This window comes from Dinoponera quadriceps, unplaced genomic scaffold (assembly GCF_001313825.1).
Source record: "Dinoponera quadriceps isolate SergipeBrazil2010 unplaced genomic scaffold, ASM131382v1 scaffold96, whole genome shotgun sequence".
Lineage (NCBI taxonomy): Eukaryota > Metazoa > Arthropoda > Insecta > Hymenoptera > Formicidae > Dinoponera > Dinoponera quadriceps.
Genome location: NW_014554269.1, coordinates 41,330 through 66,890, shown reverse-complemented (window position 1 = coordinate 66,890; position 25,561 = coordinate 41,330). Strand labels below are relative to the sequence as shown.

The 25,561-nt window shown below is 31.8% G+C and overlaps 4 protein-coding genes across 11 annotated transcripts; 2 read left to right on the top strand and 2 right to left on the bottom strand.

Moving 5' to 3' along the window:
• Positions 1–31: 31 nt before the first annotated feature.
• Positions 32–5,638, bottom strand: LOC106740769 (cysteine and histidine-rich protein 1 homolog). 2 transcript variants are annotated; one of them, XM_014612141.1, is made up of 6 exons: positions 5,133–5,634; positions 2,084–2,322; positions 1,561–1,772; positions 1,146–1,306; positions 436–638; positions 32–297 (listed from the first exon to the last, which is right to left on the bottom strand). In XM_014612141.1, exons 1-6 carry the CDS (start codon positions 5,388–5,390, stop codon positions 270–272), a joined length of 1,101 nt encoding a protein of 366 aa, XP_014467627.1. In that variant the 5' UTR covers positions 5,391–5,634; the 3' UTR covers positions 32–269. The 2 variants fall into 2 exon arrangements, with proteins under 2 accessions (XP_014467627.1, XP_014467636.1); XM_014612150.1 differs by lacking the exon at positions 32–297 and having other exon boundaries at positions 462–580; positions 5,133–5,638.
• A 2,013-nt stretch (positions 5,639–7,651) lies between these two features.
• On the bottom strand, positions 7,652–13,116 carry LOC106740733 (flavin-containing monooxygenase FMO GS-OX-like 4). Of its 5 annotated transcripts, XM_014612065.1 has the most exons (9): positions 12,846–13,116; positions 12,298–12,495; positions 12,098–12,146; positions 10,797–11,042; positions 10,233–10,374; positions 10,012–10,151; positions 9,718–9,921; positions 9,192–9,477; positions 7,652–8,055 (listed from the first exon to the last, which is right to left on the bottom strand). In XM_014612065.1, exons 4-9 carry the CDS (start codon positions 11,006–11,008, stop codon positions 7,756–7,758), a joined length of 1,284 nt encoding a protein of 427 aa, XP_014467551.1. In that variant the 5' UTR covers positions 11,009–11,042; positions 12,098–12,146; positions 12,298–12,495; positions 12,846–13,116; the 3' UTR covers positions 7,652–7,755. The 5 variants fall into 5 exon arrangements, with proteins under 5 accessions (XP_014467551.1, XP_014467560.1, XP_014467564.1 ...); XM_014612074.1 differs by lacking the exon at positions 12,098–12,146; XM_014612078.1 differs by lacking the exons at positions 12,098–12,146; positions 12,298–12,495.
• A 229-nt stretch (positions 13,117–13,345) lies between these two features.
• On the top strand, positions 13,346–16,098 carry LOC106740758. 3 transcript variants are annotated; one of them, XM_014612127.1, is made up of 5 exons: positions 13,346–13,429; positions 14,180–14,239; positions 14,334–14,441; positions 14,816–14,990; positions 15,483–16,098. In XM_014612127.1, the coding sequence occupies exons 2-5, from the start codon at positions 14,232–14,234 to the stop codon at positions 15,996–15,998; spliced, it is 807 nt and encodes a 268-aa protein (XP_014467613.1). In that variant the 5' UTR covers positions 13,346–13,429; positions 14,180–14,231; the 3' UTR covers positions 15,999–16,098. The 3 variants fall into 3 exon arrangements, with proteins under 3 accessions (XP_014467613.1, XP_014467603.1, XP_014467594.1); XM_014612117.1 differs by having other exon boundaries at positions 14,331–14,441; XM_014612108.1 differs by lacking the exon at positions 13,346–13,429 and having other exon boundaries at positions 13,515–14,239; positions 14,331–14,441.
• A 1,747-nt stretch (positions 16,099–17,845) lies between these two features.
• On the top strand, positions 17,846–24,993 carry LOC106740842 (probable 39S ribosomal protein L45, mitochondrial). The gene is made up of 6 exons (XM_014612286.1): positions 17,846–18,063; positions 19,034–19,357; positions 23,788–23,939; positions 24,127–24,175; positions 24,346–24,495; positions 24,585–24,993. The coding sequence occupies exons 1-6, from the start codon at positions 18,001–18,003 to the stop codon at positions 24,870–24,872; spliced, it is 1,026 nt and encodes a 341-aa protein (XP_014467772.1). The 5' UTR covers positions 17,846–18,000; the 3' UTR covers positions 24,873–24,993.
• The last annotated feature ends 568 nt before the right edge of the window (positions 24,994–25,561 follow it).

Genomic DNA, 25,561 nt, shown 5'->3' with positions numbered 1-25,561 from the left:
TATATATATATATATATATATATATATGCATATACATATATATAAATAATTTATATTCTTGTCAACATATATACTTTTATACATTATAATGGTATTAGCATCTACGAGTTCTTCTGTTCATAATTCTGTTCATGTTATTATTATGATATCACTACTATAAACGATTATAAATCTCAGTATTCTATGTTCTTATCATTACGTTTAGAAGATCTCTCGTCCACCGGTTCGATTTGCGACAAAACATTGACAACAGGTATCATCGTTGTAAGCTACTTAGATGCCAGGAACATTATTAATCTGCAAAAGAAAAATTATATTTTATATACGCCCACACGCGTTGCATTATATAACCGTCGTATCGTATTAATATAACCAATTATGTGTGTGTGTAATAAAGCAACAGCTATATTATTTTAGGAGCAATAGTTCCTTTACCTAAAATTGATAGCCTTAGCAGCGAGAAGTCTATTACACTCGGCCGTATCCGGTAATGGTAACGGTAGATATGGACTCTCATTGTCCTGTTCGGTGAATTCGAATCTATGAATTCTCGGCTGCACTTTCATGTCGCCAAATGGACCTTTCAAGATGAGATAATGGAGTGGTAGAGGATAAGTGGTCTTTGACTTTAGAATCAGCTACAAAATAAATTGTGTAGACGGATTACAAATATCGCTGCGACTCGTTCGCTTAAAATGCAACGAAGAGTTTAAGGCCTCCGTGTCCTCATTCTATGGCTTGTTTAATGACGTCAGAAACGAGAAATCGCATGCAAAATATATTACGGTATACATGGAGATAAAAGAATATATGCATAAAATAGCACTTGTAAAAATGTCCCTTAACCTGAACAATTAATAAATAGTTATGAAATTAACGTAATAGAAATCATAAGGCAGGTTAAAGAAACGTAATGCATGTTGCACGAATTTTCGGCTACTTATTGATTGTTCAGGTTAAAGGAAAGCGTCCGTTACAAGTACGTTAAATCTATCACGAGTTTTATTTTTTTTGCATGTATACCGTAATATATTTCACCGTACGATTTCTCGCTTCTGACATCATCAAACAAGGACAAGCAAAGTGAGGACACGGGTGCCTTAATGTTTCATCTAAAAATGATAAAGGTATACGGTTTTTCATACTTGATAAGTCATGTCTCGCTCTGAACTTTGTGTAGGATCGCGTTGACTACTATTGATTCTTGCCTTCACTACCCATTGGTTATTAAAAGCCGAAAACCGTGAGGTTTCGTAAAAAAGTTTGTGAACAAATTCGTCAGTACGATACGGCTTCATTTGTAAATCTATAAATAACAAAATCTCACAGGTAATCGAGGTCCTTCGACTAAAGTTGTATAAGAAGATGAGGCACACGTAAAATTAACATCGTTGACGCAACGAAGTTAGTTATAGAGATCGATCGTTAGAGGCAAGTAATTCTTCGTTACTGTCAAAAAGAAAGAAAGAAAAATCGATGATATATTTACGGAAATCTCTACAGAGGTTCACCGTATAAACGAAAGTTTGTTCATAATGGTGTCTGACAATTTATACAGACCGTTGAATGTGATTTTCTCGTAGGACAAAAGATCAAAGACATTGTCATAGAGTCTACGTTCCTCCAAGGTACGGGCATCGATATCAAGCAGAGCTTCCATCACATCCGCACCCGTACGATGTGGATGAACGCAATGAGCTTCGTGTTCGAGACGTTCGTGATTCGGCCCGCGCCATGGACAACCGATCCTGCTGAATTTGCAACTAGATATCCTGTACAAGCAAGTCAATATTAACACATCTGCATGCAACATGTATGCACAGAGAAAGAAAGAACATTGGGATACGAGAAAGCAAATGGGGTGGGGTGGAGGGGGGGGGGTGATTTTAGAAGCTTTCAGTAGTTACTTCTAATCTGTGGTACATATTAAAATGAGAAATAACAACTTTGTGTATGTATAAATAATTGCCTTCTACTATTATGTATTTGTGGACCACCTGTAACTATATCGTGAAATATCAGTTATATTAGTTGATGGCGTATCAACTGAGAGTCTCGTTGTTAGCAAGTTGTACGAATTTACCTTTCCTCGCACATAGCCTCCTCATGATGTTCTACGTAGTTACGCGGAAACTCCTTCGCGCAATATTGACACTCGGCAGGTAATTCAGACACAGCTTTTTCAACTGCCAGATTTCGAGATGCCGAAGTTTTGCTGATCTCGATTCTACAGTTGGGGCATGTTGCCAATTCGTCCCGCAGCCTGGCATCTGCGAGGACATGTGTGAAGCAACCAGCACACATCAAGTGTCCGTTAGTACACTGTGAACATCATTGCGGTATGTATTATTAACGTCCTTGTGTTACAATTTTGTATATAAAAAAAAAGACTAAGCCTAGCTCTTTATACATATCTCTTTCAAGTGAATTAAGTATTATCCGTGATTTATGTGTAATTTCTTTCTTGTAGATTCTAACGATTTCTCATGAAACAGGTGACACAGGCGACACAATACTCGGACGTGAACGCAACAATTTTTCTATTTTATGCATAGTATTAGTCTTTTTTTTTCTTACATTCTTACTTATATACGCTACAGAAATCCCGGAACAAAATCAACACAAATAGAACAAAAAAGTTAGTGCCATGTATATTACCATCATTTTGATGTTTAAACCTGAAACACAAAATCGTACGGGTACTTATTAATTACAGATGCACTTGTCTCGACACCGTCTGTTTAAATCATCATGAATACTCTCTAAAGAATTATCATAAATGGTGCCAGTATATTGATGACGGAAAGGAAGAGACGAGGATAATGACACGTAGGATAAGTGAAAAAGGGTATTTTATGCGAAATAACTAACTAATAACCTTTAAGAATATTTATTTTGTTCTGCACTATACAGTTTATACAAATCTTTCTCTTTTTGTATTCGCTTTCTCTCCCTCACTCTCACTCTCTCACTGTTAACTATGAGCATCAGTTTCGCACTAATCTACGATAGATCTTTATAGTCATTGTGTGTACTCTGAAGATATTCCTCCCTCTTAATAGTCTCTTATAATAATAATAATAATAATAATAATCATAATAATAATAATAATCATAATAATAATAATAATAGTAATAATAATATTAGTAGTTGTATTTCATAAAATTCAAATATGTCATTATATTATACACTAAACAACTATACAGAGATCTAGGATCTTAATTAATTTACTATTTATCTAATTGATTCAATAGAGAGGTATTAATAAATGTGAAGTTCCAAATTCCGCTATTTTGGAGATCATAGAAAGAAATGTTATTCTTTATAAATATGGTAGACCCTATGTGTAAAAAAAAGGACAGTGCAAAGTATTTATAAAAGTTTACAACTAAAAAAATACATGGATAAGTTCTCGTATCGTAAATGAAAATATTTATGCACTATTTGTATATTTGCATAAAAGGCCTGTGAGTTTACATATATATATCTATTTAACATTACGAATATCAGGATAAGTGTGCTACATCCCTCCTATTATGTTACAATAGTTGTACCAATTTTATATAAATCTTTTCACATCATTATAACTTTCTAAGGAAAAGTATTGAAGAAGTATGAAATTAACAGCACCAATGGATTTAGGAATCCTACGAACGAATATTTTTCTTGTAATTAATGTTCTAAACAAACATGAATAACTGCATGCATACACACATGATAAATCGAAAATGTTACTCGATATATTCTATATACGTAATATCTATTTCCAGTAAAGTTCAAATTATACAAACTGTTTTATACATAAACATAACTATAATGAGAGAGATGCCAATATAAATAACTATATTAAAGTAACAATATACATGTAAAAAATTTGATATATATAAATTTTTGTGTGATGATAGAAAATTTTGAATGATCCTTTAGATATTTAATAAAATCATAAAGTAATGATATACACACACACACACACACATATATACATATGTATGTACACATATATATATATCTTATGTCAAATCAATTTATTTAAATATCGTAAAAAGAAATTTCATCGTGTGTACAAATTTGCAAAGAAATTTTTATCAATGTATTAGAAACATTTTTGCACGCTTTTTCCTATAAAGAAAGTATATCAAGTTACCTACCTGCAAGACATAACACGTCTTAACAGACAACCTCATTATACGACCTATATATAAAGCCCAGTTTGTGGAACAAGAGGAAACTATAATTACAATTATAAGGATCGTGGTATATATTTTAATATTATAACTATTAATGAGTCAAATAGATGATAGATGTCAATAGATGAGACCTAAAGAATTTAATACCAAAATCTGTTTGTATTAAAAATCATATTTAGGTTGTTGTGACAAAAATAGAGAAAATGGCTAAAATTCAGTAAAGATGTAATTCTGTGTATCTAGATTACATATATAGTTTTTGGTTGCAAAGAAAAAAAGTAAAATAAAATATGAAAACGAAGAGAGAGAAAGAGAGAGAGAGAGAGAGAGAGAGAGAGAGAGAGAGAGAGAGAATTTTGTAGTTGAGATGAAACAAGGGAAAAGTATAGTCTTCTAAAAATAATAAAATAACAGTGACATGATCAAATTCTGTTTGCTACAAAATATACCACTCTTCCTCCAAAATATTTGTTTAAAATAACCATCTTTTTTTAATAAAAATTATATATTACATACAGGACCCACTAACAGAGCTTTTCAATGGTATCCAAATTTTCTTATAGATACTCTTTACATATATACACATATATGTACATATGTGCATATATGCATATAAATTTATACTATATATATATATATATATATAGTATAAATTCATACATATATATATATATATCTCCCGGATTAAAGAGTAAAGCCCGTGTATTCACACGGTGTATAAAAAAAAAAGAACTTACACAGCTTGGTAAACGGGTCGATCGACGAGGTCGTCGGAGGGGGATAACGAGGGGGCAAGGAGGGCGACGTGACAATTATCCCCGAAAGAATGTCGCAGAATGCGGCAAAAGAGGGCCACGTTGGGTCTCGGAGCAACAAAGGGAATTTCCGACGACAACGACGATGAGGACGGCGCGATTAGCCGAGCAGAGATGCTAGCAGACTTACCTGATAAACAGCCGACCGAGGCAGATCGAGACAAACTGCGCAACAGAGGATACCGCCCAAGCGGTGTTCCAGCTTCTGTTCGGTCTTGTTACCGTCGGCACGCACCACTTTGCGACGCTTCTTGTCGGGCTCGAGGAAGTCCTCGGCCTTCTCTACGTCTTCGCGCATCGGTGTCGCGGCGGCCGCGACCGCCGCCGGCGTGCTCGCCTGTTCCGAGACGCCGCTCGACGAGGCAGGCTCGTTACTCGGATCCGCCATGTTGCTTGTTTTGGAGTTTTCCCCTGAACGAGCGCAAGAAATGCGCAGATGTCGAAGAGACACCTCCTCTTTCCCTGACCTGACGTAATAATGCGCTCTCTCTCTCTTTCTCCACCACGCACTCTTCTCCCCCTTTCTCGTCCTGTCAACTTTTTTTCACCCGTTCGAGCTGCTGCCGTCCGATTCTTGAATTCGTGCGATTAGTTTCGTATACGAAACAATGTTGCCAGCATCTAAGCATGGGCAAAATTATCGATGTTTGAAAAACATCGATGTTCGCTCATTAAGGATGCACGAGTTTGTCGGATATGCCGATTGGCTATCGGTTAGAGAATTTCTACAGTCCCTAACATTTTCTCTAAGGGTCTTCTTTGCGTTCGTTCGACATTATTAGCACTATAAACGCACACATTACTGATGCTGTTCGTGGGGCCAATAGCACGAAAGCAATAGCAAACTCTACGAACGGCATTAGCGTATCGTTCGGTCTGTTCTTTTTAGCTGCATTGCTGCATTAAGTTAGAATGAGGCAAATATATTTTGTCTAACAGTCCAGCAGCTAAATAGAACCTACTAATTACTGCGTTGTATCGTCATTTTGTATCTTCTTCTATTCTTCTTCGAGTTAAACTGTTTTTAAATTAGGTCAAATATCGCAGTTTAAACCCGTCTTCAGTTTCAATATACTGACACTTTATTTCCACGTAACTGTCGGTTATGTACAGGAATAATAGTAAAACAATGAATACGATATATTCATACGATATTCATGTACAGGAACTATGACGTACAATATTGTGCAGTTTTGGATGTTCACAAAGTGAGCAGTTTTTGCAAACTCTAACGCCACCATTAACACTACCTCGGAAGAAATAACGTTTGTGCGAAGTTATGACGTAAAACTACCACTAGTGACGTCATGATCGCGTTTGTTGGTACTGTCCTCTAACCCCGCGAAGCATTTGGCACTAAATAGTGCCAAAAGCGTCTCCCCGAACGCACCCTAAATGTTATATCATCTTCAATGAGCGATGTTTTTCAAAGATCAATAATTTTGCCCATCTTTACCAGCACTCCTATTATATAACTCTTAAGCTTGATTCACAATATTTACGTCTTGTTTCTTGCTCTCTATCTTTCTTCTGTAAGAACTTCTATTTACTTATAGAAAAGAGAACAAGACGCAAAGAGCACATTGTAGACCAAGCTTTAAGGTCCTTGCATAATGCTAACGGGAACAAAGAATAGATTCCAACCTATCGGAAATATATTGCCTGTGTTATTCTCTGTTCCTGTTGCCTGGCAAGGACTTTTAACGATAGTTTCGTTATCATAATGTCGTTATTATGTAGGTATAAAACGTTGTCTACAATGGGCAGTAAGAGTATATTTATAAGAAATAAGAATAAGAAATTAACCAATCATAGCCGACTATTCTCCTTACATTTGAATATGATTGGTCAATTTCTTATTCTTGCTTCTTACGAATATACTCTACTGTCCATTGTAGACTACATTCAACATATGGCAGAAAAGCTATGCAACGACACTCTAGGCTAATGATATTGTCAACGGTCTTCCTCCAGATGAAATAATTAAAATATATTGAACTCTTGACAACATAAGAGAAGAAGGGAAATCCAAAATTATATAAAAATGGTACAGAATTAAAAGAAAATTATATTATACGTAGTTATTTTGAGATTAAGATAGCAATTTTGTGAAAATATATGAACTCAGTTCAATCATAGATTCATCATTCTCAGAATTCTTTGAAGTTTCAATGGTTTCGCTTTTCCTTTTATTATATCGAGATATTCATTCATTTGTAAAGAAAGTTCTAATTATGCTATTGTACACATAAAACAGAGAAAATCAGAAAAATATTACTGCCTATGATAAATTGGCCAGTAATTTTGTTACTTGAATTCTAAAATACAAATAATAAAATGACTGAGCAACAGTAACTTATTACTGGCCAATTTATTAGCAGGCAGCAATACTTCTCTGTAAAGGCATCTGCAGAAGCAGCAGCTGCAGGAAGTAATTGTAAGAAACAAGACACTCGTAATTCTTCACGAATTCTTAAAAGAATTCAAAGTACTAAATTGCGAAGTATTCGTTATAACGAACTTCTGGAGAATATTTCAAGACGAATATGATTGTAGTTAATTGTTCAAAAATTTTCTCGATATCAATATCTTTTTAATTCTATAGGAATATTCAATATAAAATGAATCCTCTATAAACTTCTATTTATTGCTGTGTTAAATATATTCTTTATTTGCAAATCAAAGCTCATTACTACATAATTTCGACAGAATAATAAAAAAAGTCAATATCATAAAATTTACATGAAATTTAGTTAATCTTGTATTGTTAACTCAACACTTTTTCCGTCTTTAGAGACAATAAATTTGGAATCTTTATAACGCAAAAGATTTGTACGTCTCTGGACCGACAACGCTGTGTACCCAAGTTTGTAAAACAGCGGTAATCGTTCGAATCCACCAGTGATCGCCAATGAATCGTTGTAATCCCACTGTTGATCCATTAATTTATGCGCGTGTCTCTTTTTCAAAGTTTTTAAAGCTGAATCTTCCAGCATTACATTTTCTGCAGGTAAAGTTATTTGGCCGTCTAGTAAAGCTAGAAAATATTGCACCTGAAAAATAAACATTCAGAAGATAATTTATCACGTTTATAATATAAAACTATCCTAATAGCGCATTTTATTGGCTCAACATTGGCCAATGTAACGTTAATAAAGTGTGTTAGAATAAGTATTTTGTTATAATATTATTAAATAAAGTATGCACAATGTATTAAAAAAGTTCCGGGACTGACGCTATGGAAAATTGAATTTTGTAGATGAATAAGATTTTATTTTTTTAATTTTCGACATACACTCCTTCTCCTTTTATACTCACATTTGGTAGCGTTCTATAATCTTTAAAAATCTCTGAAATATTCCTAGCTCGGAATGACCTTTATAACTGTTTTGTCACTTAATAGACTTTATATCGGACTCGATGCTATATTTGGCTAACTTAGCTTTTTGTTGTCTAACTAACTTTATATTGAGTATATTAACATTTGCCTAATATATGTCAATATAACCGATATTGGACCAGTTTATCGCCAATTGCGCTGCTAAAATATAGAAGTAACTTGATTGGTGCGTCAAATGTCCCCAATCTGGCGTGAATCATGTCTTTCCCCAAGTGGTACAATTTTTTAATTTTTATATTATATAATTTTTATTTCATCTTTTGCAAATATTTAGGTTTTTGTTGGTTAACCTTACAATTACCATCTTAAAAACCGGTCAATTTTTCATTTCATTGTAGAATTTTAACCTAATTACAAAACCTAATAACTTAAAGAACTTAAATTGAGTATTTACGAAAAAAGTAAAAAAATGTAAAAACAAACGAAACGGAAAAAATTATAAATTGATCTATATTGCACATTAGGGCACCTAAAAAATAAAACACATTCTTATTCTGTCGTTATCGACGTTCAAAATTGTCAAAATGACATTTAATGTTTCCTACAGTTAAGAATGAACACTGCTACTAACATGAAAAATTTATATCTTACCGTTTTCGAAATAATGGCTAGGGATCTTTAAGTTTCCCAAATGTTCCTAATGGTTGTCCAATGTTATAATTAAATTACTTCCGAAAGTAACGTAAAAAATTAAAAAAAAAAACTTATCACGGTGTAACGGTAATTGTAATGAGTTATTATTATTACGTAAAGTTAGTTATCACATCGATCAATAGCATGAATTATTACCTGCATGTGGAACATTGGGAACGGTACGACTAACGTGGGTATTCCGACGATGCACATCGTAGGATGCTCGATATTGACGAGATGTTTGTAAAGCGGAATTACATAATTATCATCCACTCGTATGCCACAATTCTCATCCAAGAAGGGAAAACTGTATTTGTATCCGGTGCAGAAAATAAAAACGTCGGCGTCAACGGTGGATTTGTCTTTAAGGTGAAACGTATTTTCATATATACTCTCGACGCCTGCGACTTGTGTCATGTTCGACGGTAGAGGACTTGTTAATCTTGAAACAGAATATAACTAAAGTGAAGAAATTAATTTCACTCTCTCTCTCTCTCTCTCTCTGTTCTATTTTTCTACAGAATCAATTAAATTCCGGCTGAAATTAATCATCCCTGAAAACATCCGAAAATCGTCCTAAATGTAAATGTTCGAACTGATCTCAAACATTCTACATGATTTTAGAATATCTTGTGAATATATTTGAGAGTATTCTTGGTATAAAATTGGATTAAACACTTACCGATCGTGATTGTGACTTAAATACACGCGGGTCGTGTAATTCGACAAGTCGATCCCTATGTCGATACCAGACGAAGCTGCGCCCAACACTAACACAGTTTTTCCGGAGAACTCTTCTGGTTTCCTGTACGCGTGACTGTGTAATATTAAACCTGGGAAACTCTCGATGCCGGGTATATTTGGTATGTACGGATCGAAATAATGTCTGGAAAAGATTAATGAAAAAATGTTCGTCCAATAGGGATCATAAATATGCTCTACTGAGCATTTAGTTCGGTAACATACAACTTCTCACCCATTGCAAACCATAATCGCGTCAAAGTATCGGTTTTCCGTTTCGTTTGTTTTTACATTTTTTACTTGCACAAGCCATCTATCGCGATTACGCGAGTTTTCAGATGGTTCAAATCGAACGTGTTCCACTCTTGTATTAAACTGAAAACACACAGGGATCATGTTGAATGAGCTGCGCGTAATATTTTTCTATATATTCTATACATGTTAAAACATGGTTACATGGATATGTCGACGTATATCAAATTGCTGGGTGTAATTTTTCAGATAATTCAAAACTTCCTGATGGCTCACGCAACTGGGTTCTTGCGCATCCATTGTCATATAATCCGGAAAATTCATAATTTTTGCGGGTAAATTTGTTCTAGAAACAGAAACAAAAGAAAACTCTTAGCGAGTGAAAAAATGGCAACTACCATATACATATAACATTTCAGTAATATTACTTGTTACGTCTGGTTTTGTAATTTTAATATAACAATTATAAAATGTGATTACTTTAATCCAGACTCTGTCAAACTTTTGGTGGCCACATTTTTAAATATAATGTAGATCGATTTATAATTTTTTCATAATGTTTCTTTCATTTTATCTCGATATGTAACATATCCTTAAAATAAAATTAGCAAATCATCTTATTCATTTCGTCCCTTTATTACCTCTTTTACTTTTTGCGAATTTTCAACACATATTTTTTCAATCTATTATTCGTCATTAATCAAAATAACTGCAGTGAGGAGATAGAAACGATGAGGAAAAAGAAATTGGAAGCAGTCTTAGACAAACCTTAGATTCTGATACATGCTGGAGTGAATCGGTAAACCATTCTCATCTAACCCAACTTGCTCCGTGTAAACCCATGTACCTCCTATCTTGCTCATTTGCTCATAGGCCGTCGTTTCGAATTTCGAATTTCCCACCAAATGTCTGATTGCACACAAGCCAGCCGCCCCGCCGCCGATCACACAAACCTTGATCTTTCCCGTTTGCTCCGCCATCTATGTAGGAGATTCGCATCCACTTGCTCTCGTGCTACAATCAGTAAACCTTACCTTGGTATTCACTTTTATCCCATTATCCAAGCTTATTTGCTTTTATTTGCTTTCAAATGGTAGTGGATGTGTATACATATCGATTAATAACGTCAGAAAAAATAACAGCCCATTAAATACTAACGGTAACAAAAGTACATTAATGTTATAATTTCTCACTCGACGTAAGTGCAATATAACACGTGTTTTATGTAACACATATTGTGTTGTAAGAATCTCGTATAACATTCTTGTAATGTTAGACTGTTTACTGGGAGCACTTTTATTTAGGCATTCACGTTATGTGGTTTGTCGATTATATTTTTTTGCACAACAAATGAAGTCTAATCAGCAATATTTGCCATTACTCACGTGATATATTTTATATAAAGGTTATGTATCACCGTGATAAATAGAACGTAAATAATTTAAAAAGTGACGTAGACTGAAATAAATTTAATAATCGAAAACTACGCGAATCAAAGTGAGTTTTTTAAGTTCTTCTTTTAACACCGTAAGAACTCGTAATAGACTGTGTCTTTTAACAACGTGCGCCTTTTTATATTTAATGCGACCTTCAATAAAACGGAAAAAATAAGAAACCGCAGGAATATCATTATCATGTTTGCTTCCGATTCCTATCTATCGTTAGTCGACTATCTTTCTGGTTTGATAAGCAAACGCCAAGATAGTACGATAGATGAATTCTTAAAGCATTTCTGAATTTCCTCCGTTGCTGAAATATAATTCTTTTTCAGAAATTCATAAAAAAAATATAGTGAAAATTATTGCAGAAAGTTACATGATATCATGATTGAAATTCTTAAGAATGTCTTGGAATATTCATCTTAGAACTATTCCATTTCAACAAAACACATAGGTATATAACTTAGAAAGAAAGTATAATAAAACATATTCTCATACTGTGAAAAACGGAATATAACATGCATGTATGTCAGATTATATACACGTTACGAATAATAATTTTCACTCATCACACAAATTACACTGTTATGCAATGTAAATATAATGTGTGTTATTAAAATATTACATAACTTTTTTATGATAATTGCCATACGGAAACTCGGAAGAAAAAAATCCATATCTGTAAAAATAAATGAAATCGTATATCATAATACATGATTGCATACATATTATGTATGGTTTTATCAGAACATATGTGAAACTATGTGTTGCGCTATATATGCTTGGATGTAATGTCTATCGCTGATCATATCTGATAATCAAAAAATTACACAAGGTGGTTTGCATCTCGCATGGATGGGATTTACTATTATCAACCAGCCAGACTTTTAACACAACTCTTGAACATGTTTGTCAAATATTATCACATTGTTGTGAGACGCCTTTTAGATGGAGTATTTAAAATTGATGAGGTTATCAACAGTTATGGGGCAGGCATTGCACCTCGCAGCATTGGTCGGTATAACTCTCTGGGAAAAAATAATTATATAATTATATAAAATCATATACGAATTTTGCCCATATACGTGGTTACATATATGATCATATATGTTTATACGAAAAAAATGGAGTTATGTCATTTAATTAAATGTCGATATCATGTTTTATCAGAAGCACAAGTAGCCGGGAGCATTTATTTCGATCGTATTTGCATATAATTTGTAAACAACAGTATTTTCTCGTTGGGGACATGTATGATTATATATAGTAATATATGGGCAAATTTCATATATGATCTTTGTTTTCCCTCTGTATAAATCGTTCCATTAGAAGGCAAAGCCAAGATAATAAATAAGCGTTTGTATTAACAACCATTTACCGTTATCGTTGTAAATCAATGTATCACTAATATGAAAATCACTGTCACTACTTTCAGAATATATGCTTAACCAAGATGCACAACTTTAGAGCAACCAATCCACAAGGATCCAAAAAAAATATAACGTCTAAAACGGTCGAGACATAAGACGTCTTAAAAATGTTTATAAGTAAGACGTCTGACAGATGTCTTAAAGACGTCTGACAGATGTCCTAAAGACGTCTGTAAGTAAGTCGGTTTCTATTTTAGACGTTATGTTGTCTGGAATGCTTTTACACGCATGACGCAATGTTTAGTTTAGAACTGAACAACTGCAAAATGTGACGTTCGTAATATGCCAACCGATATGCTAATTTATTATGATTATTTATGTGGTAATTATTTAGTTTAGCACAGCTACATCAGTACAAATATCGATGAAAATTATGCTTATTCGACGTGTCTTTGCACGAAACGAAAGAATCTGAAGCGAAAAAGCGTCGCTCTGCCTCGCGGAACGATATATCAATCGTTAAAGTTAACGACTTGACAGGAGGAAATAGGACCTGTCATACCGATGAAATGTAGCGACATGAGGATGCTCCGTATGTATATGCTCTGTAGAACATACGAAAAGTGCGCAAGTTTGAAACATACTTATAATGCGTTTATCATTAAAATCATCAGCCGATTTCAATGATAAATAAATATAAGTATTAAAATCGCCTTGCTATAAAGTGTGTGTGATGAGATGCTATACAGCTCATTTCATTGGCTACGAAGTATTTGAAGATAAACTCAAGAGTACAGTAAATATAAGATCCGACTGAATGAAAATCGGCTTATAGTTATAAACTCTGCTTGCAGTAGATATAAGGGAGGGAGAATTCACAGATTTTGACGGTAGAAAAGTAGAAAAGCAGCAGCAGCAGCCAATCACCAGAACCATTAATTAGTCACTGAAGTTATAAAAGTATACCAAAGAGTGATGTTTCCGAATATAGCCTGGTGGATGTTTTAGAACAGCTGGTTGGTGTCTAGTGGTGTGCACACAATGTGGATTCCCGAACGCAACTCTACTATCGACTACCAGCAGCATGCGTTCTGCTGCTTTTCTGTTTTCCTCCTGTCAAGCTGTGAATTCTCCTTAAGGTGGTTTAAGAAAAAAATGTGTAGCTGTGTGTTGAGAATATAGATCCATTAATATATCGCTCTCTCTATCATGGAAATGTTCTTTAATTAATATAATGCGTGAAAATATATGAATAAATATCAAAATGAGTTAAAAGTTGTAGATAAAATGACTCTAGTATTTTGTAAAATTTTGTAAAATTTTTATATCTAATTTTAAATAGACATCCGTATTGGCATAATTGTAATTATTGAAAGTCTTAACTGATACTGATTATGACGTGGTAAGTAAATAAAATGGCATATGTTTCTTTAACATTCTTAAGCATATATATATATTAAATTATATAAACGTTTATAAATATATTGTACAAGCAGGAATCCTTTAAAGAAAAATTACTTAACCCAGAGACCAACATCTGCATCACCACTTTTATCCCATGCAGAAGATAAAGAATTAGATCTTGTTGTGCAAAGACTCATCTAGTATGTATTTTTAATATTAAATGTTAGTTATTACAAAGTTAAAATTTGTATATTCCCTGTTACAAAGGGATATATTCGAGTATAACGATAGTGGAATATTTTTTTAATAATAGAGATATAAACACCATAAGCCAAATATTTGACTTTTATTCTATATAGTTTCTCAATTTTAGTTGTGTGTTCTTAATGTATGTAGATAGTATTTTCTTAATTGCTATATGTGTGTTAAGATGTATATATCATTAATTTAAAAAAATAAAATCTTTGTTTATAGAAATTTCTTTTGAAATACTTGATAATTTTTCCTAATAATTAAAGTCTTCTTTTAATTCTTGAAATATATATATATATATATATTGTTTGTTTCTTTCAAGTATTGAGAGTGCAGTAAGAAAATTAACAAAGGAGATGAAGAAATATATAGCAGCTTTGATAAATTTGGATAAAGCAGATCAAAGATTAAGTATGAATTTAACTAGTTGTGGATTGGCACAGAATAATGGTGAATATAGAAGAATAGTGGAAGAATATTTTTCCATCGCTACTCAAGTATGTTATTTGCTTTTTCTTTCAAAAAATATCACAAACTACATTATTTACATGACAACGATAATCCAATTTAATAATAATTATAGTTATAACTCCTATAACATAAAATATCTTGTAAATGATATTCTACATCCATGTTATACCATTGGTTGTTGTTGATATACCTCTGTTTTTAAAAAGATTTATAAATCCGATTTTAAAGAGTCTTGTAAATGATAAAATTGCTTCGACTGTTGACAAATATCTTAAAAATATTCTAACAGCCATATTATTTGTTTTTGTTTATCTTGTATGCTTGTGTTACAGTTATATGAAAATTTTATAGAAATAGATTCTGTGGTAAGGATTAGTTAAAACCACTTCATATATAGACAGATACAAGTCTAAAGGAGTTATAAATGCTGTTGTTATTACTAAACCGGATCAGTATTACAGTGTAAAAAACGTAATCATTAATACTGTGTCTAAAAACAACAAAATATATATATATAGGTTGGGAAAAACATTCAAGAAACGACTAATCTATGTCATAAGACATTTATAGAACCTTTGAAGAAGTTGAGGAATGAGTTTGTCACTATTGCTGCAGCGATAACAAAGCGTGAGGATCTAGTGACTACATGGAAATATTTGTACAATCGTGTGAAAAAATTGCAAGAGAAAAAAGACAGAACTGCCAGTCACATTGCAAAGTTAGAAAGAGAACGAAGAATGGAAGAAGTGGCCGCTAAAGATTTGAAAATTATACACACTCAATTACTTATGGATTTACCAGTATTCCTCGAAAAAAGACTTGAATACATCAATCCTTGCATTCATGCTGTGATTATGGTACAATTAAATTATTATGGTTATGTGACACAGCTATATACACAGTTAATGCCTATACAGTACTCTGAGTTCAGCTCATCATCAAGTGTAACACCTGTACCTGAGGAGGAATATCAGCGAGCTGTAAAAATTGAATTAAATAGATTAAGGGCGTTAACAATAGTGAAGGATGTTTAAAAACAGTAATATAACATTGTTTTATTATATTTAAAATAATAATATAGTATAAAAATATATACCACGTACTTGAGCAAGTCTCTATATTAAATAAATTATATATACATATATATACAGGATGGGCTATTTTGAATGTATTATTCCATATATTTAGTACTTTCCGCATTAGAAAAACTTATTTCAAACAAAAATTGTTTGATTCGATTCTAAGAGTGGCGTAAGGTTATTTTTTTTTTTAATTTGATCCAGCGAAAAATGAACATTGAATCGACGTCGATGCGATGTAATTTCAATTATTTCGAAGTTTATTCAATGGTTCATTTCTCGCTGTTCATTAAGTTTGATTTCGAATTTTTTAAATAGAATACATTTTTTTTACATAAATTAGTTCTCACACGTTATTTTTTGAAAAAAAAAACGAAGAAAAGATTATAAATAGTAAATATTTTGAAAGATATTTTACATAATATAAAACAAAATTATCAGAGAATAAAATGTAAAATTACTGTAACAGTATATTATTTAGTACTAATTAAAGTCGAAAATCCTAGTACGAAAATGTTGAAGCATCGATATTTTTTGGAACATAGACCATAAAGATATTTTGCAAATTACAAAACCTCAATAAACCAAATAAATATAAAATTATATTTTTTAGTTAATTTCAAATAGATTATACTTGAACAGAATTTTAACTAACCAGTAAATACCAACTATTAATAACGTAACATTAATGTTATAATTTCATACGCGCTATTAGAGTATTTTATGATAGTTGAGATGCTATATACATGTATATATTATTTTTGACAATCAAGTATCTGGAAATTATTAGAATTAAAAAAAATATATATGGAAAAAAAGTTGTAGAATTTTGAAGGGAACATAATAATATGATTTTAAATTGCCTTTGGATGATGCTTTTTAAAGTCTGCTTTTTTTTTTTGGCTGCGGATGTACTTAAGGCACATCTCCATCACCATCTATCATCACCATTTCGACTTTTCAACATAAGGTCTGTTCATTTTCGCTGCACCGCTGAACTAGTGCAATAAGTTTAAGCGAGACAAGTATATGTTTTCTCACTTCAACTTATTGCACTAGTTCTGCGGTGCAGCGAAAACGAACAGACCTAGTTTAACTACATACAGTTGCGATAATAGCTGTCGGTTTTTTTATGCCAGTGGTCATCGATCACCTGACACTCAGCCATGTGTAGGTTGTACGGGCGCTAAATTTGAACGACATCAAGAGACGTACTGTTTCGCGTAAAGTAGTTGTAAAATTCAAAGAAATCCTACATATAATTGTATAAAAGCTCTTAAGATTTATAAATATTAGTATCATTGTGTACATGTGACAACTTTTTACGTAACTACCCTTCATTATTTCTCCGAAATCGAAAGAAACTTATTTAATTTTCTCCTCGTTCACAAATATTTTTGCATGTAGCAAACGTACTACCTCTTGCATTCATTTTATATTACGATTATAACATAAATATTTTTAAATATGTTACACGCTCAGCTGTGCCGTCTCACTCGCCGGTATCGCTGTTACAGTCTGTCATATTCTTAGTTGTACAGTCAACACATGCGCAGAAGAAAATCGACCTTCAATTTCCTAGTACTGTCGCAACTGTATTGTAGTTAACTGTGGTGATGTATTGTAGAACAGGCCTTACGGAATAGCCCCTCTGCCTGCGCAACGACATATTCCCTAGCCAACAGTTGACGGCAGACGGGGACGGAAAAGCCGATAGCTCGCATAGATGATTGGCTAATTTAATATAAAGTTTTCTAATTGGTGGTCCAGGTAGGAAAGAGACTTTTCGGTACACGAATGCGTGTGTGCGCTGTTGCATGGTGTGCTTGCAACGGAACCTCCCTAACCTGACCTTCCGGAGTTTACAGAGAACGTTACATAGAGTTAATTGCTACTGATAAATTGTTCTCTCTGCTGAATCCAGTTTATTAATATTATTGACAGCTACAGGCACAAAATGTTTACAGAAATTTTGTTAAAATATATAAATCCGAAGTGTATCTACAGGAACTGTTTACAGGTATAGTTTTTACTACTTTTTTTTAATTGAAGAAATTCGCAATGTGTGAATAAATATTTAGTTTAAAGTTTTAACCTCAGATTTTGTAAAAAATATTTATATTTTTTGCATAGAAGTAACTTTGTAAATTAAAATTGCTATTTAGTAAAAACAATTTTTGGGTTAGAAGTATACATAATGTATTGGAAATTAAGAAATACACTAATAAATTTTACTAATGGCTACATTCAGCAGAACGTTTAATTTTTAACTGTTGGAAGTTTTCTGAGCTGAGATCGGATTATTCTTTCAGATCTACAGAAATAATCCAGTGTCAGCATAAGAAACTTCCAATAGTTGCAAACTAAACGTCCTGCTGAATGGCTAATGTAAAATCATGTTGAGGTTATGAGTGCGTTTAGGATCGTTCAGCAATCATAAAACGGTTGCAAAATTGTTGAGTCTTGCTGAACGCAAGTATTACTGATGTAATTGTGTCATGATGCATATTTTTTACCTTATATTTCATTAATGTTAAGAATTTCCTAGCTTACGATGTTCTACTATCTCTCTGCTTCGCAATTTTATTTATTAGAGGTGATTTTGGCTTTTAGAACCTTTTTTTTTTATATAAAAGTAAACAATATTGTATATGTTTGTATAAAAACTTGTTATCAAAAAAGATAATAATTCCTTTAAATTAAATATTCATTGCTGTGTAATATTTATTTATTATTATTAAAATATAATATTTATTCACTATTTTGGGACAAATACCTTCATGCACAGATAAATATAAGCAAAAATTTACTAGGATTTCTTACAATTTTTAAACTTTGAACATTAACTATAACACTGAAAATAATTGTTGAATGATATTAAGCATATATTTATGTAATTTAATATATGTATAATTTTAATGCTGCGTATGATAAAATATATAAAAGAAAGAAAATATATAAAATATATAAAAGGTAAAAATTTATTTCAGAATAATTCACCAGCGTTATTCACTTTTATTAATTGTACCAATGATATTACACAAATCAGATGTATCAAAAAGCATTGGAACCCAAAATTTAAAAAAGAAAGGGGAGCAAAAGTTATTAAGATGAAGCTTCCATCATTTGAGGATAAGGATGAGGATTCTACTAAATTGGACAAAGAACAAATGCGATCACATATGAAAGAATATGGATTTGTTCCACAGAAACATTGGTCGGAAAGACTATCATTTTTGAGTTGTACTCCTTTAATTTTTGAATCTTATATTGCACCTGAAGGAGATGGGAAATACTCCACTATCACTAAGGAGGTATTTATATATAAGCTGTTGCAGAAAAGATAAGTTAGCTATACATAGTCATATAAAATACATCTATATATACACATAAAAATTCGTGTAAACATAGTATCTAAGAAACACTCATAAGGAAAGAGACTCAAATATAAATCATATAATAATAATAATACCAAACTTATCCCCAGTCAGAAACGTATTCGAGTTCATTCGAATCAACGTTAATAAAATCCTAATGTCGAAATTTAGATTGGTTCGACGTCATAAGACATAAATATAGACATACTTTCAATTGCAATTTCATCATTGTTTCAATGGCGTCTCAATAGAAGAAAAGATTTGTTTTGCAAAGCTAAAACTTTTGATAAGATATAATTTTTAACAGAATTGGAAGATAGAAATGTATTTATATAGCCATCTTTATTCATTCTCAATTCTTCATTTTATGTACAGGATGGCCCATGTAAAGTGTTAAACCTGAAAACTCTAAAAATATTTGTCGTGTCAAAAAGTTGTTCATGAGAAAGTTTCATATATTCGAGGAGTCTTTCTAACTACGTGAACCAACATTTCCTCTGCTCCCTCTTAAGGGGGAAGGGGGATAACTTCGTAATTTCAAATGAAATTTCCTGTAGAATGTTATATATTTGGATTCTACGGATAAAGCAAATAAACTTTATCTGGAACATTTCTTTGAAAAAGACTTCTATCAAAAGTTATAAATATTAAAATTTTAAAGTAAAGTGCATTACAACTAACGATAAAACCATTAATTAAAAACTTCATAGTTTTTTCTGTTTTTTATTTTATTAAATGTTCGGACTGTTGACTATTCATATTTAAATGCTTATTATTCTTTCTACAAAACTTGGTCTAACTCTAAATAACATTTCTGAGGTCACGTTCATTTGATCTAACACATTTGGGCTATTTTTTATGAGGATATATCAAAGAGAAAGTCATATCTCAACCACTTACGACAAAAGAAGACTTAAAGGAAGAATACGTAAAGCTTGCGTTAGCGTGATGATATATATATAGTGTGGAGATACATATATTTAGTGGAAGTATCTATATCAGGAACAAATTCTTCCATGTTAAAATAAGTAATATATACGTTAAATTCACCATAATAAAGATATTGGTGTAGGTGTATAAAAGTTCGCGGAAGGTGTACAAAACTTTGGACGATAAAAGTACATCTGTTTTTTTAATGTTTTCCTGACGTTTGCTACGTTAGATTAGATTTAATTAAATTTTTGAGTTTTAATTTTCTTAAAATTCCGTATATCAGATTAGATATATATTAAATACGATTTTATGCATAAAAACATTTATTGTTTTTGTTATTTATAAATGTTTTATCAGACATTTTTCTTCTATGTCCCAACAGTACAGAAAATCTATAATATAAATAACATGAACCATACATATTTTGCACTTTTTATTTTCAATGCATCTTAAAACTCAGCTTTTAAATTCATGTCCGTCATATTGTTGGTTCCACTATTTTTATCTGTGTGAAATTTATAAATTTATAAAGATCATCTAAAATATTGATACGACCAGAGGAACTAAACTATATTTTATAAAAAAACAAAAAAGCGGACTGAAAGAGTAATACATAGCCAACAATCAAAGTAAAAACTCGGGTATATTTAATATTTGTTTGTGCTTATATCGCAAAAAGTTTGGGTTTATAAATGATGAATTTTTTTATTTTTAGTTACTCAAGGAACATCAGTATAGGTTTGGTATTATTATTATTGGTGATTTGACTGAAGGACTTGGGGGATTTTTCTCTTATCTGTTAAGGGGGTCATCCCGTGTGACGGCTTTAAAAAATCGATTTTTTTTTTCATAAATCTAATCTAGAGCTATTTCTAACGCGTTTTTTCTCAAAACTGGATTTTTTAACTGGTGCAACTGGTGCCCATGATTTTTCGAAAACGGTTCAATGGATTTAAATAAAATTATAATGGTAGAATCAGCACATGTGTGGCTATCGTGGGAACTAGGATTTTTTGAAAATATTAAAAATTCAATTTTTCGCATGCTTTTAAAAATTATAACTCAAAATAGCATGATTTTTTGCGACTATTTTCTTATGCAGATAGAAAACGGTTCAATATTTTTTAAAAATTCTAGTTTTCCCACGATAGCCACATATGTGCTGAATCTTCTATTAAAATTTTTTTAAATTCATTGAACCGTTTTCGAAAAATCATGGGCACCAGTTAAAAAAATCCTTTGCCAAAATTACTTTGCCAGTATATTCTATGCATGCTCTAGATTAGATTTATGCAAAAAAAAATCGATTTTTTTAAGCCGTCACACGGAATGACCCCCTTAATGCGTTAAAGCTGTATATAAAGATGTTACAAGAAGAATTTTTATGTTATCATAAATTAGGTGCTGATTTATGACTGTATGATATTCAACTTGATATTAAAGAGTATGGTTTATGTAGATAATGTTCCTCCAGATTTTAATTGAGATGCAAGATATTTTTTTGAACAGAGCGTAGGATTCCAGTATAATCGAGGATCACCACAATCCATTGCTAATATGGAGACTAAATGCATTATATATCATGCGTATGCACATATGTGACCACTTTTAAATTGAGTGGAATAGCTTTATCTGATAGCATAAAAATCAACATCTATTATGTGAACACGTAAACATTCTTCTTGTAATTCTTCTTTCTTGATGACCTTACTAACTCGTCAACTGAAAATTTTGGATGTTATATTTATAAGAATCCTTTTTTTGTTTACATCAGGGATGTTCGATTCTAAATTCTGATTTTCTAGAAAATCGATTTTACTTAATCGATCCCTCTTTCTGCGATTTTGTCGTGAATCGATTGTTTTTAGGAAATCGATTTCCGATTTTTAAGGAATAGTATATTTAATAATAAAACCGATGGCACACGATGCTTGTTTTTGTTGCTACATTGCTTACGCGCTAAAAATACTGCGTTCTGATTGGTGTATTTTGATTAAAAATAGTACTCAAATAATCTAACGCGAAAACAAACACCGTATAACCGATATAGTCGGATTTTATATTTAAGACCACAAACTATTCTACATCAAATTGAGTAGACTGCTGACTATCTGAAAAAACTTTCCGAGAAAGAGAACGGAGGGAGTGTAAGACGCCATATATATAGTAGACCTTACTCATGTATACATACATACGTAAATCACACATTTTTCCTGAGTAGAGTAGTCGAATTGATCATGTGGTGCGCACGCATAGATAATACACACACACACACGCACCCATACATTCACAGGTCCATTCGATAAGGTGGCGCCATTTATCCCCACCATCACCCAGGTCACCAAGAGTCAGCGATCTAGTTAGTATATAGAAGTCTGCCTGTGTGCGTGTGTTGTATGTGTATTAAGCTGTCTTAAATTTAACATCTTCAAGTGCTGTACGGCTTATTTCATTGGCTACGAAACATCTGAAGATGAACTTAAGATAATAAATGTAAGATCCGATTATGAATACCTGTGACCGTGCCGCCGGTTTTATTGTCTAAGGTCGGTATTTATGAATCCCATTGGCCAATCCCATATGGTAAATTTGGTTCATTAACTGACCGATACGATCAATTTCGTTGAGTTAATCAATTAGTCGACTGGTACCTGAACCGGTTCAGCTGAAAGTGGGGCCTATATAACTGTTACCATCATTATAGATGGATTTTAACACTCCGCTATATTAAAAGAGAAAAAAGGTATAAAAGTAAACAAAGCATGCTACATATGTAAGAAGGATAATACATGAATCCGGCATCTCATACATATTAAATTTGTTTTGAAATATCATTAGATCTTAGAAATAGCAACAAGACTTGTTCTTGTTAATTAAAATATGTATTTTTTGTTATTATTTCTCACAAAAATATTGCATATAAATGCAATAATAATACGTATTTTCTATTGTTCTTAATTTTATTTGAAACTTGTTATAACAAATAATATATAAAATTTAGAGTAAAAATATATTTTTTAAGATAAACATGGGGATTTCTGATTAACTGGTTTACTAAGGAAAATAACCATTCTATTTTTATCACTCATTAGATGTAAAACAATAGAAAGGATATAGAATGACGCTGTTGAGCACTAATACTGCGCTCCTCGAACGCATCTTTTATTGCGCGATTTTTTAAGTCAATTTTCACAAGGTTGATCTTTTCATTCCGATTTTTTTTTGCAGTAAATCGATTCTTATCATGAGGATCGAACATCCCTAGTTTTGTCATTAATCTTATACGATTGCATATAGTTAGCTCACTTTTCTTTCTTAAATATCCTGTATATTTGTTTTTGTTCAGCTTAGTAATATTTTTATATAATATCCTACATAATATAATAATATAACAAAGAACATGTATTTTTCATTTACTTATAATTTATATACAGGGAGCGAAACAAAAGTTTACATTTTTGGAGAAGAAGAGCAAATCTTTATTGGCCATTAGAAAAATTAAAACGTTTGATGATGCATTTAAGACATCTGATTTTGTCGAAGAAGCAATTGATATTTACAAAAATGCACATAATGCTTTAGCTGCGTAAGTAAAACAATAAGAAATGTAAAATATTTTTCGTAAATTATATATTCAAAAATATTAGTTAAACAAAATTTTAACAATTGGCAATATTTTATATCTACTTTGTTTGTGTTTGTATGCGCGCGCGCGTATGTGTGGATATGTGTGTAAGTAATATTGTTAAATGAAATAATTCGTTTGATTTCAGTAAGGATAAGGAAAAATTGTTACAATATGTTACTGAAACTGCATATCCTGTAAGTTACAAATATAAATTGTTTAATTCGAAGAGAAAGAGAAAGTGAGAGAAGGGTAGGAGGGGGGGGGGTGAGTGAGTGAGTGAGTGAGTGAGTGAGTGAGTGTGTAAATTTGTATTGCATTTGTTATATGTATAATGTATATTATTATATAATATTTATATTTTTAGAAAATGATACACAATATGATGGACAAAACTATACATTGGAAATTTCTAGAATCATTGGAACCTGCCCGTGTCGTGCATGCAAGGAATACAGATGTAATAACGAAAGAAAATATTTTTGCGCAAATTACTGTTCGTTTTCACACGCAACAGGTTTGATATTTTATTCTCTGATATCACATTTTTTCTCGATCGAAGGAGTGACTTCTAGATAAAAGTTTTCTATTTTTTTTTTCATGTAGATTTTAGCAATTTACGATAGATTCGGTCGTTTAATGCAAGGAAGTGAAATTCTGAAAAAAGACGTATTAGAATATATAGTATTCGAAAAGCATTTGTCTAACGAATATGGTATTTGGCGAATTCATGGCAAGATAATACCATCTTGGATGACTCCAACGGATATATCGGAGGGCACGTATGTTTTACCGAAAGAGAAACATGACCTTGTGCCTACTGAGCCACCTCCTGTGGAAGCTACATTAGTTGAAAATACACCAAAAGATGCGACAACTACGCAGTCTTTATAAATGTATAATATAGATGCGTTATCTTTTTTAAGTGATGTTTATATTTTATACTATATTAAAGCAGAAAGAAGTATGTTATGTATTTAATATAACTGAAATACAAGATGTACTGACCTTTTTATTTCATTTTGTTTTAATATATCAATGTATATTACAAAAATATGTTACAATGCAAGCATAATAATTTCTGAATATAAGTAAAATTATAAATTTCAGTAAAATATCTCCTACATTATAAACAAAAATAATTAAGGTCATTTTTAATGTATGAATAAATATGTTCCCTAATTACAACAATAATAAAAGCAAGTTTCACAATATTTAAATGACTGTAACCATAAAATAGTCACCTGGGATTATTTCATACATTTTTTACATATCTTGGGTGGAGGCCCGGTCAAGGTTAAATGAAGGTCAACTTCATTTTTTTTTAACTGGAATCATATAATTTTCCTAACACAAATTGATTTCTCTGTTCATTCTGTGTATAAAAATATTATGGTAAGATTATCTAAAAATTGATTACTTTCCGAAATATTTCACTTTTCATTGTGACATTTTTTAGTACGAAAAATATCTCATAAAATATTCAGTTTTCCATAACATCATCTTAACATTTTACATGTAGTTTTCCATAACATCACCTTAATATTTTACATGTAGTTATATTATCATACATTAGTAAAATG

Excerpts from the sequence above, each read along its gene's own strand:
- LOC106740769 (XM_014612141.1), bottom strand. The coding sequence starts at position 5,390 with ATGGCGGATCCGAGTAACGAGCCTGCCTCGTCGAGCGGCGTCTCGGAA. Across the intron at positions 639-1,145 it reads AGCGAGACATGACTTATCAA|CTGATTCTAAAGTCAAAGAC; the intron begins GTATGAAAAACC and ends TTTATTTTGTAG. Across the intron at positions 298-435 it reads GCTAAGGCTATCAATTTTAG|ATTAATAATGTTCCTGGCAT; the intron begins GTAAAGGAACTA and ends TTTCTTTTGCAG.
- LOC106740733 (XM_014612065.1), bottom strand. The coding sequence starts at position 11,008 with ATGGCGGAGCAAACGGGAAAGATCAAGGTTTGTGTGATCGGCGGCGGG. Across the intron at positions 9,922-10,011 it reads GCGATTATGGTTTGCAATGG|ACATTATTTCGATCCGTACA; the intron begins GTGAGAAGTTGT and ends AATCTTTTCCAG. Across the intron at positions 8,056-9,191 it reads TCCCAATGTTCCACATGCAG|GTGCAATATTTTCTAGCTTT; the intron begins GTAATAATTCAT and ends TTTATTTTTCAG.
- LOC106740758 (XM_014612117.1), top strand. Across the intron at positions 14,442-14,815 it reads GTTGTGCAAAGACTCATCTA|TATTGAGAGTGCAGTAAGAA; the intron begins GTATGTATTTTT and ends GTTTCTTTCAAG. Across the intron at positions 14,991-15,482 it reads ATTTTTCCATCGCTACTCAA|GTTGGGAAAAACATTCAAGA; the intron begins GTATGTTATTTG and ends ATATATATATAG.
- LOC106740842 (XM_014612286.1), top strand. The coding sequence starts at position 18,001 with ATGTTTACAGAAATTTTGTTAAAATATATAAATCCGAAGTGTATCTAC. Across the intron at positions 19,358-23,787 it reads ACTCCACTATCACTAAGGAG|GGAGCGAAACAAAAGTTTAC; the intron begins GTATTTATATAT and ends ATTTATATACAG. Across the intron at positions 23,940-24,126 it reads GCACATAATGCTTTAGCTGC|TAAGGATAAGGAAAAATTGT; the intron begins GTAAGTAAAACA and ends GTTTGATTTCAG.